This window comes from Danio rerio, chromosome 3, assembly GCF_052040795.2.
Source record: "Danio rerio strain M-AB ecotype USA chromosome 3, GRCz13ab, whole genome shotgun sequence".
Classification (NCBI taxonomy): Eukaryota; Metazoa; Chordata; class Actinopteri; order Cypriniformes; family Danionidae; genus Danio; species Danio rerio.
In genome coordinates this window covers 11104895-11122595 of record NC_141023.1, presented here as the reverse complement: position 1 = coordinate 11122595, position 17701 = coordinate 11104895, and the positions used below count along the sequence as shown (strand labels likewise).

The following is a 17701-nucleotide window of genomic DNA, read 5'->3' as shown; positions in this document are numbered from 1 at the left end:
GTTTTATTCTCATGCTAATGTTTTTTTTTTTTTATGTAATCAGTTTTTTTTTATCTAATATTTATACCTTACTTATTAATTTATGTAAGTAGAAAAGTCTGGCGGGGAAGCACATTTTTCTTAGCTTAGCATATCATTGAATAGAATTAGATTTTTAGCATTTTGCTCTAAAACTGATATTACACAGCACCTGAAAATAGTCCCCAGCTAAGTATCTAGGTAACATCGCTGTATAATATCATTGTGCCTGCTGCAGACATGGTACGGCAGTGATGATACTTGACTATTACGCCAGAATGAGAGTATACTGTAGTTTCTAGCCATACCTAGAAAGTAGCAATTTTTAATTTTCTATTGGTCTTCGTACATGATGTAAATACAAAAGAGTCGGGCATTAAATACAAAAATTATGTAGAGTGAGAGACTAATGGTCTAATCCGATTCAATAATCAATGCTAAGCTATCTAAAAGTGTTTTCAGTGAAAATAGTTTCAGATAGAAATGTTAGCACTTCAGCTTAAAAGTTAAAATGTTTTATTTTAGTTTAGTTTGTTTCTAATTTGCCTTAATTATTAACTTATATAAGTATAAAGGTCTGTCATGAGCATATTTAGCTTAGCTTAGCATAGATCATTGAATTGGATTAGACCATTAGCATCTTGTTCAAAAAGTTGATGTTACGCAGCACCTGAAAATACTCCCCAGCTAGGTAACTAGGTAACATTGCTTTGTGATATCATTGCACCTGCTGCAGCCATGGTACAGCGGCAAAGTTCCTTGATTGTTACTTTAGAATGAGAGTATAGTTCCTAGCTATGTCAGAGAGCTATATTAGTTGCTAGAAAATAGTAACTTATCATTTTCCATTGGTTCTAGTATATGATGAGTCAAGCATTAGGCGCAAAATTTAAAGATATTATTTTTGAAAATTTTGAGTTAGATGCTAATGGTCTAATCCGATTCAATAAACTATGCTAAGCTAAGCTAAAAGTGCTCCTGCCAGATCCGGAGATCGGCTGAATGGATTCAAAAATGGTAAAACTCAACTGTTTAACTCTCGGAGAGCTGTAAAATTAGCCTTTTTTTAAAGAGCGTTCCTTTAAGATTTCGATTCTGTGATTCAGCCTGCACAGAAGTCGCCTTTTTTAAGAAACCGAACTGAACTTGGCTCTGCAGTGTGAGAACGATCTCCATTTTCTCTCTCCGCTTATATAATAAACCAAAAACATCTATCAGAGTGTAATGGGCTTTCTTTACATCAAAGATTTTAAGCTTCGCAAGACTACAATCTCTCAGGCAATTTGTCTAAACCGGGCGCTGTTCGGCCCCTGACTTGTTATTTCTCTGGCGCTCTATGATTTGGGTCCGTTTCTGTCCTACAGCCACAAACACTGATGCAATCGGCAGATCCTGCGTGCAATAACCCAGCTTCTCCTGCTGTCTGAAAACAATCAAACACACACACCGCAGGAAAGAACCAGACGCCGCAGAGACATCTTACATTAAGAGCTCATTGTTTGCTTGTGCTAATTTGTGCTTTTAGGGTAGAACTGGCTAGCTTTCGGCGTTTAGCATGAGGGCGGCGTATTGTTCGATTTTCTTCAAAGGATGAAGAGCTTGACTTGATCTGAAAACATCTCTTCTAAAAAGACAGGAATGTAATCCCGGAGAAGTGAGGAAAGCAGCACCAGATCCACACAAAAACGCTTAAAAATGTCTTTGAGCTTTAATTTAAAGGTGACATATCATGAAAATTCAACATTTCATATGTGTTTAAAGAGATAGCTCACTCAAAATAATATTCTGTCATCATTTACTCACCTTTCTCTTGTCATAAATATGTTTGCGTTTCGTTTTTTATATACACTCACAGGCCACTTTATTAGGTACACCTGTCTAACTGCTCGCTAGCGCAAATTTCTAATCAGCCAATCACATGGCAGCAGCTCAATGCATTTAGGCATGTAGACATGGTCAAGACGATCTGCTGCAGTTCAAACCGAGCATCAGAATGGGGAAGAAAGGTGATTTAGGTGACTTTAAACATGGCATGGTTGTTGGTGCCAGACAGGCTGGTCTGAGTATTTAAGAAACTACTGATCTACTGGGATTTTCACGCACAACTCTTGGGTTTACAGAGATATTTTCATGGCACACTTTGGGCCAAACTGTACCAAATGAGCATGTCAACACCACAGCCTACCTGAGTATTGTTGCTGACCATGTGTATCCCTTTATCCACAGTGCCACAGTGTACCTATCTTCAACTAGCTACGTCCTGCAAGATAACGCACCATGTCATAAAGCTCGAATCATCTCAGACTGGTTTCTTAAACATGACAATGAGTTCACGGCACTCAAGGGGCCTCCACAGTCACCAGAACTCAATCCAATAGAGCACCTTTGGGATGTGGTGGAAAGGGGAGCTTTGCATCATGGATGTGCAACACATCTGCAGCAACTGTGTGATGCTATCATGTCAATATGGAGCAAAATCTCTGAGGAATATTTCCACTACCTTGTTGAATCTATGCCACGAAGGATTAAGGCAGTTCTGAAGGCAAAATGGGGTCCAAGCTGGTACTAATAAGGTGTACCTAATAAAGTGGCCAGTTAGTGCATATTGAATAATGTTGGAAACCTAACGCCTAGATCTATACCCAGAAACAATGTAAGTTAAATTAAGACATTTATTGAAGTGACTTTTTCATTAAAATGTTTTCATTTCTCATACAGGTGAATGATGCAGTTGAGGATTTTGTGGTAAAATAGATTCAAACCTTCTTCATATCTCCCAAAAACACATTATAAAAGCTCAGCTGTAGAGTAAACAAACAAAATAAAGATATAAAACTTGTGTGTGTGTGCGTGTGTGCGTGCGTGCGTGCGTGCGTGCGTGCGTGCGTGCGTGCGTGCGTGTGTGTGTGTGTGTGTGTTTGCGGTCATATAAACCCCAAATACAGTATTATCAAACAGTTAATAAAAATTGGTAGCTATTGACTTCCTACCATGTTTTTCTAACTATGGAAGTCAATGGTTACAGGTTTCCAACATTCTTCTAAGTTTCTTTTTATTTAACTCATAAATACCACTTGAGTCAAAAGTGAGTAAATTCTCATTTTTGGATAAACTATAAAATTTAAGAGTTCCTGATGCTGCTTTTTTAGGTAAAATAAAGGTTATAATAATAATAAAGTGTAACATATTTTGTACATATAGATGCATATTTTGCAGTTGGTTTTATATTATGAGTCTTTAGTTATAGGATTTTGTCATTGAGTTTATTACTTTATGTTTTTCTAAATATTTGCAATTTATTTCAATTTTAGTTCATATAAAAAAATCTGAAACAGAAAAGTAAAGCCAAAATAAAAATATCAAACATTTTTACATACTTTTTAAAATTAATAAAAAAGCAAAAAGAAAAATATGGGTGCTTCATTCTACTGTGTTGACTCCTAATTAAGGGACTTAGCTGAAGGAAAATGAAAATATTAGAAAAATATTAATATACATTTTTAAATATTAATAAATACCACAATAATGCATAAACAATACTAAAAACAGCAGCAGTTCTGATTATAATCAAACGTTTAAAGTTCATCTAAATGCAGTTGTTCACTTAGAGTCATACAGTTCACAACCGGATTCTCTACAATCTCCCTCTTTAAAGAAACACCGCATATTTCCTAAAAATGAACATGTACAGTTGAAGTCAATATTATTCGCCCTCCTGTGAATTTCTTTTAAATATTTCCCAAATGATGTTTAACAGAGCAAAGATTTTTTCACAGTATTTCCTATAATATTTTTTCTTCTGGAAAAAGTCTTATTTCTTTTATTTCGGCTAGAATAAAAGCAGTTTTAAATTTTTCAACTATTTTAAGGTCAAAATTATTAGCCCCTGTAAGCTGTATATTTTTTCAATAGTCTACAGAGCAAACCATCGTTCTACAATAACTTGCCTAATTACTCTAACTTGCCTAATTAACCTAGTTTAGTCTTTAAATGTCACTTTAAGCTATATACTAGTATCTTAGTCAAATATTATTTACTGTCATCATGGCAAAGATAAAATAAATCAGTTATTAGAAATGAGTTATTAAAACCATTATGCTTAGGAATGTGTTAAGAAAATCTCTCCATTAAACTAATTCTGAGTTTAACTCCATGTCAGTATGTTTGCAGAATCCATTGGCTCTATTTGTATTTGCACTGAACTGCTGGATTGCGAAAGAGCCGCTCACCGGTGAACCCTGATGGAGCTCAGTGTAGATGAAGTTTGTGATTACGCTGAGTTTATGGTGCTGCTGTTTGTTCCCCAGACTCGCGCTGGAGGGGAAAGAGCCATGCGAGGTCAGCGCAGGAATGCTAGAGGATTGGCACCTGGCTAAATCCTCCAGACACACACACACACACACACGCTCACTTTTTCCACTCTCTGAGGAGCCTCCACGTGGATCCTGTACCTACGAAAACATGGCATTCCTGTGTTTGCAGTCTAGTAGTTTTACACCGCCACCACACAGCCTGCGCAGACATGCATCTGGCAGATCAACAGGTCAGTGAACAGAAGTTGAACAGAAAACGGAGTTGTATATCCAACAATTAAACCTCATGTACGCCAATTTTTTTCAAGTGAATGTCCAAAAATCACTCCCGGACGTTAGATGGCGCTTAATCACTCACTCTAGAACTGACTGTACCTTGCGTTCATTTAATATAGATTACAAAATCAACAAACATTTGTTTTCAGGTGAAGTCTGTTCGTTTAAAAATAGAGATTTCAAGCTTTATGGGAATTTCTTTATCATGTCTGTGATGCAGGTATTTAGATGAACGTGCAAAATCACTTCCTGACATTAGATGGCGCTTAAACACACACTATTCTTCGGCTTAGTCAGTGATTTATCAGGGGTTGCCACAGTGGAATGAACCGCTAATTACTCTGGCTTATGTTTTATGTGGCGGATGCCCTTTCAGGTCCTACCCAGTACTGGGAAACACCCACACACTCTCACGTTCACACACACACTCATACACTATGGTAGAGATCTGCGCGGGACTAAATTTTGAATCCCGCTCCCGCCCGCACCCGCCAGGTTTTAGCCCGAACCCGACCGCTCCCGCTTATATTAAGCACTTGTCGTCCCGCTGCCCGACCCGCCCCGTTTTCTATCCGCCGCGCCTGATCCCGCTAAAGAGCGGGGGGAGAACAAAACCGAAAATCACCCAGTTTTACAGTCCAGACAGCCAATAACAAGCTGTCTGTATAAACACACACACGCACAGCACAAAGCACACACACACACACACACACACACACAGACAAAGCTTTCTCTCTCTCATTCGCGCACGCACGCACGCACACACACACACCTCTCATTCGCGCATGCGCATACATGCACACACACACTGCAACAAACAAGCTAAACACAGCATCGCGCTATTTCATTTACACACATACATACGCGTGCTCACTCGGGAGTCGGGAGCGATATTGCTAGACAGCCCGCTCCCGTCCCAAATTAAACCCGTTACCGACCGCTTTCGTGATTTATTCGGAAATTTATACCCGCGCCGTAGAAATCTGGTCGGGTCCTGCGGCGCCCGCGGGACAGCCGCGGGAATGCAGACCTCTACACTATGGCACTATACGAGTTTATCCAATTCACCTATAGCGCATGTGTTTGGACTGTGGGGGAAACCGGAGCACCCGGAGGAAACCTACACCATTACAGGGAGAACATGCAAACTCCAAACATAAATGGCAACTGGCCCAGCCATGACTTGATCTTGCAACCTTCTTGCTGTGAGGTGGCAGTGCTAGCCACTGAGCCACCAAATGGTGGTTAATGAAACACAGAAATACCCACAGGTACATTGCAGCTAATAGCCTAGTGGTCAGTGTGCAGATGTTTACATAGTGATGTAGATGACCCGGCCTGATCTCACGAGAAAACGTAAGTATTTTACGTTTTGTCAGTTTAGTGGCTAATTCGTACGAGTTCAGCCGTACGAAATGTTACAATTTTAAAAAGGAGGCGTGGCACCTAACCCCACCCCTCACCCCAACCGTCATTGGAGGATGAGCAAATCATACTAAATTGTGTGACTTAGATGGTACGAATTCATGCGAATTAGCCACTAAATGAAAAAGTTACGAATTGCCGTGAGATTGTGTTGGATGACCCGAGTTAGAGTCCCGAGTCACAGACCTTTCCCAATCACATTAATATTCAATGTCCTTTCACCATAAAGGCAAATAATAAATCAAGGACAAAAATAAACAAATAAAAAAAAGCCCAGACATTTAAAGAATGCTTCAACGTTGCTTGTTTTGTGTCCTTCTGCAGATTAAATATAAATTGCATGGCTCTGGATCAACACATTATTTGGTAATTCATTATAAAATCTTTCATATTTAAGCAAGTGAAAATTTAAAAACAAAAGAAAATTCACAATCTGTTTAGATTCATGACTTAAGTACATATAATACAAAGTACTGTAAACAAAAGATAATGTTAACAATATAGTCTGTTTTTTAATGGTTACATTTTAAATGTTGTTAAAAGTCTTGTCATGAAGTGGCCTGTTGCATATTTTCTGAGCTTTTTATGATCTGAAGCTACAAAAAAGTCCTAAAAGCCATTTTGGATGTTCAAAAACAGCAGAAAGGCTTGAAAATGGCTTATTTTGTGTGGATGAAATAAACATCACGTGAGTCTGGATCAACACAATGGTGAGTAATTCATTAAAAAATCTATCATCTTTGAGTAAATGAACATTTAAAAACAAAAGAAATTTCATAATCTGTTTAGATTTTTGACTTAAGTAAATTAATTGAATTGTAGAAGTTGTTCAAATTTTACATCTTAGTTATTCAGTGGCCTGTTGCATATTTTCTAAACTTTTTATGATCTAAAGCCACAGAAAATTGGGTAACACTTTATTTTGATGGTCTATTTAAGAATTAGTGGACTGTCTGCTTAATATTTGCTGATTCTGCCCCTTCAGCAGACATTTAACTGACTATAAGAAACTTTGCAAGTACATGTCAACCTGCACTAACAGTCTACTAATAATCTAATGAGAATTAGTTTGTCATGTAGATGCAATGTAACAAACGTACCATCCAAATAAATTGTCACCAAAATTGGTCTAAAAAAACATTTTAGATGTTCAAAAACAGCAGAAACGCTTCAAAAATTATTATTATTTTTTTCTTTTGTAGATAAAATAAACATCACGTGGGATTGGATTAACTTGATGTTGAGTAATCTACTATAAAAAAGATTTAACAAATAAACATTCTTTTACAGAAAATTCACAGTATTTTTAGATTTTTCACTTTAAGTACATTTACAAAAAAAAAGTAATACACTCAAAAAAAATTTTTTTGCTTGTTCAGACTACTAATTTAAAATAAGCTGAATCAACACAATTTTTTATTTCATTGGTACAACTTAATTTTTTAATGTTCAATCCACATAAATTTGTTCAAAGTGTTATTTAACTTAATCGATTTGTGCTGGGAATTAATTGTAGGGAACCCTGCATTTTTACAGTGTACTGTAAAAAAAGACCATCTTAAGATAGTTTTTTAATGGTTACATTTTAAAAGTTGTTAAAAGTCTTGTCTTTCATTAGCCTGTTGTATATTTTGTGATCTGAAGCTACAAAAAAAGTCCAAAAAGCCAGTTTGGATGTTCGAAAACAGCAGAAATGGTTGATAAAGGCTTATTTGGTGTTCTTTCGTAGATAAAATAAACATCACATGGGTCTAAATCAACACAATAATGAGTAATCCATCATAAAATCGTTCATTTTTGAGCAAATGAATGCTCTTTTACAGAAAATTCACAATCTGTTTAGATGTTTGACTTAAGTACATATAAAAAAATGAAGTACTATAAATAAAAGACCATTTAAAATAATGTAGTCTGTTTTTTACGGTCAAATTTTAAGTGTTGTGATTCAGTGGCCTGCTGCATATTTTATAAGCTTTTTATGATCTGAAGCCACAAATAAATGTCCAAAAATCCATTTTAGATGTTCAAAATCAACAGAAACGCTTCCAAATTGTTTCATTTGTGTTTATTTGTTGACTAAATGATGGCTACAATGATGAGTAATCCATTATAAAATCTTTCATTTTTGTGCAAATTAACATTATTTTACAAAAAATTCACATCCTATTTAGATTTTTGACTTAAGTACATATACAAAAAATAAAGTACTGTAAAAAAAAAGACCACTTAAATAATGTAGTCTGTGTTTTAATGGTCAAATTTTAAATGTTGTGATGAAGTGGCCTGTTGCATAAGCCTTTTTATGAGCCTGAAGCTACAAAAAAAGAGTCCAAAATCCCATTTTAGATGTTCATAAACAGCAGAAATTCCTCAAAATGGCTTATTTTGTGTTGTTTTTTTAATCTTTCATCTTTGAGCAAATTAACACTTTTTTACAGAAAATTCACAATCTTTTCAGCTTTTTGACTTAAGTACACATGCAAAAATTTAATACTTGAATTGTTAAAATTGTCAAATTTTACGTTTTGTGATTCAGTGGCCTGTTGCATATTTTCAGAGCCTTTTATGATTTGAAGCTATAAAAAGGTCCAAAAAGTCATTTTAGATGTTCAAAAACAGCAGAAACACTTAAAAATGGCCTATTTTGTGTTCTTTTAAAACATCACATGGATCTGGATCAACATGATTTTGAGTAATTTATTAAGAAATCTTTCGTCTTTGAGCAAACAAACATTCTTTTAGAGAAAATTCACATCCTATTTAGCTTTTTCACTTATAAAAAAGAAGTACTGTAAATAAGACCATTTAACAACATAGTCAACATGGTTAATTTCAAAAGTAAGTCTTGTGATGAAGTCCATATTTTCTGAGCATTTTATAATCTAAAGTTACCAACAAATTGTCCATTTTGTTATGTGAAAAGGCCATTTTAGATGATCAAAAACAGCAGAAATGCTTCAAAATGCCTTATTTTGTTTTATTTTATAGATGAAATCAACATCACATGGATCTGGATCAACACAATGGTGAGTAATCCATTATAAAACCTTTCATCTTTGAGCAAACAAACATTCTTTTACAAAAAAAATCACAGTGATTTTTAGGAGTATATATAAAAATAAAAGACCATGCTATAAATAAAAGACAAAGTTAACAATTTAGTCTGTTTTTTAATGGTTAAATTTCAAAAGTTAGTCTTGTGTTATATTTTCTGAGCTTTTTATTATCTGAAGCTATTAAAAAGTGTCTAAAAAGCCATTTTAGATGTTCAAAAACAGCAGAAATGGTTCAGAATTGCTTTTTTTGTGTTCTTTAGAAACATCACGTGTGTCTGGATCGTCACAATGGTGAGTAATCCATTATAAAATCTATCATCTTTGAGCAAATGAGCGTCTAAAGTCATTTAAAGTTAGCTGGAAACTCCAGAGTTCCCACGTTTGGTCGGGGTCTGTCTGGAAAAGCATCTCCAGTGTTTGGGTGGGGTTGGCGAAAGGGTCTGGCGTTAACAGACTCCTAGCCGCAGATTTACGGGAGCTGACGAGCGCATGGAAACTCCGCCCGATGGGCAGCGACCTTCTGCCATATTTCAGTTCTCGCACAGCGACGCCGTGAGCAAATGTCATGACAAATGTAAGCGCGGCCACTGGAGGGACTCTGCTTTTATAAGAGGCATGAAACATCTAGCAGGCAGACTTTCAGATTTGCGCTTTGAGTCCCGGCCAACACTGGGCGCAGTGGGTAAACTTCACTTTTTTGGGAGGTGCCGTCTAAGACTTGCTCTCATTTCCTGGATCCAGATATTACAGCAGCACACATGTACTGTAAAAAAAAAAAAGTGCTGGGTTCCACACACTCGATTCGTGTTTGGACAACATGAAGGAGTTAAGTTAACTAAGTAGTTTTTACAAATTTAAGTGGATTGAACATTAAACAGTTACGTTGTTCCCAAATAAACTTAAGAATTGTGTTGTTTCAGCTCATTTTAGATACGCTTTTTGAACAAACTCAAGGCAAATGTTATATTTTTTGAGATTGTGAGGCTGTATGATTTAGTTTCTTGGTACTTTTGTCTTGTTTTTTCAATACTTTTGTCTTGTTTTTCAATATTTATAATAAAGGGTCAAAGATTAAAGTGATTTTCAGGCATTAAAAACTGCTTTTAACTGGTTTAATTCTAAAATAAATAAATTTACACTGTAAAAAAGCCTTCAATTTTTTTTGTGGAGTCAACTTAATTTTTTTAGTTATCTTAACTAAATAAAAATATTACGTTTAAGTTTATGTGACAAAAAATTAGTTAAAGTAAAAGTTAAAGTAACAAAAACATTTTGTTGTGCCACATTAAAATGTAATTTAATGTAACAATTTATGAATAAAACAAATATTAATATTAAAAAACAAGAACCATTTAATTGCGTATTAAAAGACTCCATTCATTCATTTTCCTTCGGCTTAGTCCCTTTATAAATCAGGGGTCGCCACAGCGAAATTAACCACCAACTTATCCAGCATATGTTTTAGAGAGGTGGCGCAGTGGGTAACACAATCGCCTGACAGCAAAAAGGTCGCTGGTTCAAGCCTCGGCTCGGACAGTTGGCATTTGTGTGGGGAGTTTGCATGTTCTACCCGCGTTGTTTCCTCTGGGTTTTCCCACAAGTCCAAAGCCATGCAGTACAGGTGAATTGGGTAAGCTAAATTGATCGTACTGTATGTGTGTGAATGAGTGTGTATGGATGTTTCCCAGTATTGGGTTGCAGCTGGAAAGGCATCCACAGCGTAAAACATATGCTGGATAAGTTGGCGGTTCATTTCGCTGTGGCGACCCCAAATTAATAAAGGGACTTAGCCGAAAAGAAAATGAATGAATGAATTAATATTAAATTTAGCATAGCCACTTATTCTGCTATATATCGTTTAAAATCTAGATTTTTCAAAGAACGTATTTGCAATGTGTTGAATTTGTACATAAGTACATCTGTTTTACATTGACTTGTATAATTTCACCCATATTTTGACAATTATTTTTCACAAATGCTCTGTGAAGCATTCCGAATGACTGAAATGCATATGAAATGGCTTTTAAAATCTAAATTTGATGTGGATAAATACAAGGATGGGATGTCTCGAATTTGACCTCAACTTTCTTAACTCAAGATCCATTTAAAAAGAAAAAAAGTAACTGGCTTGAAACAGTGGGATCAGAAATATAATGTGGATTTCCATTTAAGATTACTTTGTTTTTCAGAACCAGGGGCCTCATGTAGGAAGACTTGCGTTGAAATCATACTAAAACATTGCGAACGCACAAAGCTGTAAATGTGCGTACGCAGTAAAGAAATTCAGATGTATGAAACACTGCGTACGCAGAATCCCACCCATACTCTCTTTGTACATCTGAATTAACGTGAAACTGAGCCCAAGTGCACAAGCGCAAAACCCCTCCCTGCCTCCTCCCCCTAATGAATATGGTAATGACCCTACTTTGGCAAAACCAAATGAAAAAGTAATGGCAAAAGCAAGCAAGAAGAGAAACTTTGAACAAAATGTGAATTGGAGGTGCTGCTTTCAGAGATAGACCGGAGAATTACGGTGTATTTGCAAGTTTCTCCTTCAGAAATAATAACAAACGAAAAAAAATTGATTGGGAGAGTTTAGCTGACACTGTTAACGCAGTAAGGTCTGAACATCGCACTGTGAGGGAATCAAAAAAGAAATGGTCCGATGTAAAGGTGTACTATTTTGAAGTGTCTATTTAGGCTAAGTGCAAATAGCACACCTCGTCGAAATGAGCAAGTTGAGTGATTCCCGCCCATCACCGTTTGATTGACAGAGACAACATAACTAAAGAGAGCGGCAAACAGCAGCGTGAGTGGCGTAGCTCGTAAAGCACATGGCAACATGTTTTGACACAATTGATCATGAACCTGGTTCGAATCCAGCGTCTGATGAACTTATTCTTTATTATCAGATTTTGCCTACTCTTCATCACGAGAAAGACAAGTAGGAATCATTAATAAGTGTGTATTATGTTAAGCGCATTTAAGCATCACATATCATTTGCACGTTTATTAAATGGAAATGTTTCCGATTCATGCATGCAAATTCATCTTCAGATGGCGCCTTTATAGCAATGTGATCGCTTTATAGCAGTAGATCGCTCCGATTACATTGGGAAAACTTTGGCTGGCCAACTGTATGGTATACTTATATAACTGCTAGACATGCGGATGATCCCGTCCTATACAGCAGCCATTGCATGGCTCAAAGATACTTTGTAGTGTGCAATTTAACCAAGCGGCAACCTCCCGCTCTCTCTCAGGAAGCCAATACGGAAGTAACTAAAACTGCAATTCATCCGAATTTCCGCTAGATCTGGCCGCTCCTGGCTCCAAAACAGAGCAAATTTTAATTGAGCCCACTGTTAGAATGGCCAACTTTACAGCAGAAAAAAAGGTGTTTACAGCCTGGTACAAAAAAAGGTTTTGGTTAATACAGCTGATATTACCCTTCATGACAACTGTGAGGGGGGTGAATTTTTTTATAACTCATCCGTTTCCTTTATATTAAGTTATATTAAGTTTGCATAATTAAGGGCGTGGTCACTTGAGTGACAGCTAGGTCTCGTTGGTCGCGTCACGTCACCTCAGCTGAATCCTGCAGATTAGCCACTGAACTCGGCATATTTATCGTATTTCTGTGTTGTTTTATGTGGCTTTACACAGTCGACTGCCTTTTGGACTTGTTTCCTACAATTATTAGATGGCATGGCATGCTGAGTGCACTTAATTGTGCTCACAAACCATTCACGTGGCCTCCGTTTCCCATGTGAGTAAAGTTATATACTTATATACCATCTCTATACATGTATTCGTTTTATTTAAGATCATTTATCGTTTATATTTATATTTAGAGCTGTGATGCACTCCAGGATCTGACGAATTGATTAGCTGTAGGCTCTAGAAAAGTCATCTGAAGCGTTGTCATACAGTGTTATGCTGGATTTCATCAATAGTCTTACATTAACTAACACAGACTATATCTGAAGTGTTTGGATGTAATTCGCGTTTTCCTCCTGTTGAAAAACGTCATAAGAACAATGTTTAGTGGCTCAATGTATTACAGCAGTGTTTTTAAAAGTCTAAACACTTTATTGATATAGTGTACAACCAAGCACAAGTGGTCAGAATACAAACGAGTCACAGGTGATATAAAGTATTAAGCGTTTTCCCAAAGTAAAGTGTGTCTGAACCAGGTCCATGCAAACTGTCAGCAGGTGTCTGTAGCTCCGCTCACTCTCCGCCTCTTTGCCCTTGTTTGGTATCCCACCGTGGGTGTGATGACGCGCGAACAAAATGGCGACGGTTGGCCGCGCCTACTTGTGGCTTCTTTTGCGCTCTTTAGAAACCTATGGGTGACGTCACGGACACTACGTCCATATATTTTACAGTCTATGAAGTTAACACAATTGCCTCTAGGAGTCGCCAATGGAAATAAAACAGACACACACAAGAAATGTGCGTACGCCAGACATGAAGTCGGCGTGGACCAGCGCACATTCTTACGTTCATTTCTAAATCCAAGCTTGAGCGTGAAATCTGGCGTACGCAAAGTTTTTGTGCTTACGTAGTGTAGTGTATTTAAACAGATACATGAGGCCCCTGATGTTTTGTTCCTGATGTTCTGGCCCTATTTGCAAATTTCAAGCATGACAATGTAAACAAAGTCTATTTTTGATGCATGTTTTAGAAAACAAGACTCAATATGACTTAAATAATCATTGGATCTTGACTTTAGGAATATATCAATTCCTCTTTAAAGACATGGCAGAAATGCTGTGTGCGTTTTTAGTTTCAGGAAGCGGTAAAGCTGAAATCGAGTGTAATTGGATAGGAGATGTGACTGTTCTCCGCTTGGCCTCAGGAGACGTGACTGCTGTCAGGATCCACATGATAAATGCTTTGATTTGGACTCTGCATGTTGTGGGACACCTGTGTGTGTGTGTGTGAGTGTCCAGGCTGAAGCAGATTTGAAGCCGTGCTGCACACATTTCCCAAAACACATCGAAGAACACAGGAAGATGAAGGAGCTCAGAAGAGAGGAATGTAATTAGTTGACAAACTGAGAGGATGTTAAAGCAGGCGTGCTGGTGATTGTTTAACCCAAAGATGCCCAAAATTCTGTCAGATGAACCCGTTTGACCCATAATATTTATTTTAAAATGCAAGATTTTAAGTTAAAATGTCAGAAATTGAATTCACGTTTGTTCTTGGTTCTCTGATATGACGTAAACACAAGTTTAAAAAACACTGCAAAATTATAGAAGTATTTTGTAAATAATTATAATCTTAGTAATCTAAAATCATTCTAATTTAATTTATTTCTAGTCATTCTAGCATTTTTAAAATCTCGTTTAAGTGTTTTAGAATATTATATTTTATATTTTAATTAATTAATAATACTTAATATTAATATTATTTTAATTATTTTTAATATTTCAATTAATTAATATTTTATAATAATATTTATTGATAATTAAAATTTTATTAAATATTTAACACAGATTAAAATATGTTATTTAATGATGCATTAATTGTTATATTTATTGATATTTCATGTTTATTAAAACTATATTTTGTATAAATATTTTAGGTAATATTGTGCTTTGTCTTCGGTAAAGAATAATATTTATTTATTATTTAAAAGTCAATATTCTTACAAATAATACTTATAGAAAATTGTAGTTTTATATTTCAATAATATTTTATAATCATATTTATTAATATTTAATTTTTAATGAAATATTTATTAACATAAAATATAAATTTGCTGTTTAATTATTCATTAATTGTTATCTTTAATGATATTTCATGTTTATTCAAATTTTATTTTGTAGAAATATTTTAGGCAATATTGTGCTTTGCCTTCGGTAAAAAAATTATATTTATTTGTTGTTTAGAAGGCAATCTTCCTAAAAATAATAATTATAGAAAAATATATTTGTTTTATATTTTAATAATATTACATAATAACATTGATTGATATTTAATATTAAATTAAATACTTATTAACACAAAAGATAAATATGCTATTTAAATATTCATTAATTGTTATATTTAATGATATTTCATGTTTATTCACATTAAATTTTATATCATATTTTCGGCAACGTGGAGCTTGGCCTTCAATAAAGAATAATTTTTATTTATTATTTATAAGTAAATCTTCTTACAAATAATAATTATAGAAAATTATAGTTTTATATTTAAATATAATATATTATATTTAATATTATTTTCAATAATATTTTATAATCATATTTATTGATATTTAATATTTAATTAGACCGTTATTAACACAAAAAACAACCTTTTTTATTATTCATCAATTGTTATATTTAATGATAGTTCATGTGTATTCATATTAAAGTTTAATAATATTTTAGGCAATATTGTGCGTTGCCTTCAGTGCAGTAATATTCTGAAGTACAAATACTTAATTTGCTGTCTTCATAACACCAATCTTGCTATTACCCAGTTTAGCAGTGTATTTATCCATCAGAATTTATAGCTGCCATAATATTTCTTCCCCCAATGGTGTCATCATGTTTGGGGGTCCTTGGCATGAAAAGCTCAGAAAGCCCCTGGGCTGTACCCTAGTCCAAACCACACAATGCCTAATTTATACCAACAGAGCTGGGCTGTAGAATGAGTTAGTGGAGCCACAGCCATTAAAACTTCAAACTATGAACACAAAACCACCAGAACACACTGAACACGGGGGTCCTCTTGGTTAAAGAGATCCAAAATGTGCGTCCAGGGACCTCACAGGACCAAAATCTGGCCAAGAAGAAAACGATTGATAGCAAATTAAGTGCATTATTTTTTCTAATAATTCAGTGGCCCATAGTCCAAATAAAAAAGTCCAGTATTCTGCTTGTAAACGCATAAAGATCAGGTTTTGTATATGTCAACAGTCTGTTTCTAGAACTAATCTGTTATAAACCTCATTCCAACGTACTGGAGTCTGCAACACAGGCTCATATATTTTTGTAAATCCTAAAAAAGTACTGCAGAATACGTTCGACTGCAGTTTGTAGGTCAAATGACCACTAGGGGGTAGTATGACTCCAACATCTTTTGTTCCTTTTCAAACTAATATTATTTACAGGACATATTATTCACCAATAATGAATTATTTTTATGCAGTTCTTTGTACAACATCGAATAAATACCAAAAACAACTTAACCTTGTGTGTGATTTGTAACCGGACACCTATCTATCTCCATATGGACAACTATTCTGGCATGGTCAGTTTGCTCAGTAGCTCATCTTGTATGGTACTTGAGATGCAGAGAGCTTAGGTTCAAGTTCAGTGAAGCACGCTTTCACTAAAGAGATAAAAGTAATGTAAAATCAAGGTAAAGCCAGCACACTTTTCTCTTAAGTAAACTCTTAAAAACACTATTGGTTGGGTTTGTCAATGGATCGCTGGTGATCTGTAGCACAAGCCCTGCCTTCTCAAGAACATGTGTCTGAAACATAATAAAGCAAACCCTAAATAATGTTTTTCAGATTTGCAAAATAAAGACAGCGCCCTCTAGTGGATTTGTCATCTAAAACATGCAAAGAAACGTACCCGTAGCAATGTATTTTACATTTCGCAAAAATAAAGGCTGAGGCACACACTTGGTCTGCTGAAAATGTCAACAAAACTCACTTCTTTATTCTTTTCAAAATCAAAACTTGTTGGAGAAGAGGTCAAGGTCCCATAATGCAATAAAATTCACAGATAAACAGAAAGCACAAATGAATCACAAGCTACAAACAGCAGTTCATTCAGGATTAGTTTTTACAGTGTACTTTGTTTGCATTCACTAGAAAAGAACGAAAGTACTATTCACTTTCTCTACTTAGATCAGAGTTGCAGACGTGACTGACGTAATCCAACCAGTTTCTCTACGTTTTGTAGTTTAATTGTGTCTTAATTTAAAGGACTGAGAGCTCCGCCCTAAAGAACTGATAGCTTAGCCCTAAAGAACTGATAACTCCGCCCTAAAGACTGACAGCTCCACCCTAAAGGACTGATAGCGCCGCCCTAAAGAACTGATAGCTCAGCCCTAAAGACTGACAGCTCTACCCTAAAGGACTGACAGCTCCGCCTTAGATGACTGACATCTCTACCTGAAAAGTCTGATTGCTCCGCCCTAAAGGACTGATACCTCTATCCTAAATGATTGATACCTCCACCCTAAAAGACTGATGGCCCTGTTTTTCTATGACATTTTTATGTCATTTTAAAATTTAATTCTGTTCTTAACAATTCTATCTTAACAATAAAAGCTTGTACAACAAGTTTTGCATGTCGCTGCATGGTAAAGTTCATGCCTGCTGAACTCTGACCTGTGAAATCGCATCTCGTGATTGCGTAAGACTAATCGAAAATCAAAACATGACCTGTCTGTTCAGAATTTTAAAATATGGACCAATCGCTCGCTTTTTTTAATGTTTAGTCATCTTGTTTAATCCCTCTCCTTTTCGCAGCACTGTAAGACAGAATTTTGCTAGCTCAAACCTTAGTGTTAGCATGGCTTTACACCTTAAAGCATTCATCAACCAATCAAGATCAAGCGTTCATTATAATCTAATATTCACTATAATATACATTACAT

At 35.5% G+C, this 17701-nt stretch overlaps 2 protein-coding genes across 3 annotated transcripts in view; one reads left to right on the top strand and one right to left on the bottom strand.

Annotated features, from left to right (window-relative positions):
• The window catches only part of glis2b (GLIS family zinc finger 2b), an 89990-nt gene that overhangs the window by 47930 nt on the left and 24359 nt on the right, over positions 1–17701 (bottom strand). The window lies entirely within an intron of this gene.
• Positions 2430–17701, top strand: part of LOC147845524 (uncharacterized) — a 41157-nt gene continuing 25885 nt past the window's right edge. The window contains exons 1-3 of the mRNA XM_087244038.1: positions 2430–4561; positions 9021–9058; positions 9349–9379. Of these exons, the coding sequence (XP_087100164.1) occupies positions 4276–4561; positions 9021–9058; positions 9349–9379 (355 nt within the window). The 5' untranslated portion in view covers positions 2430–4275. The remainder of the gene's footprint in view (positions 4562–9020; positions 9059–9348; positions 9380–17701) is intronic.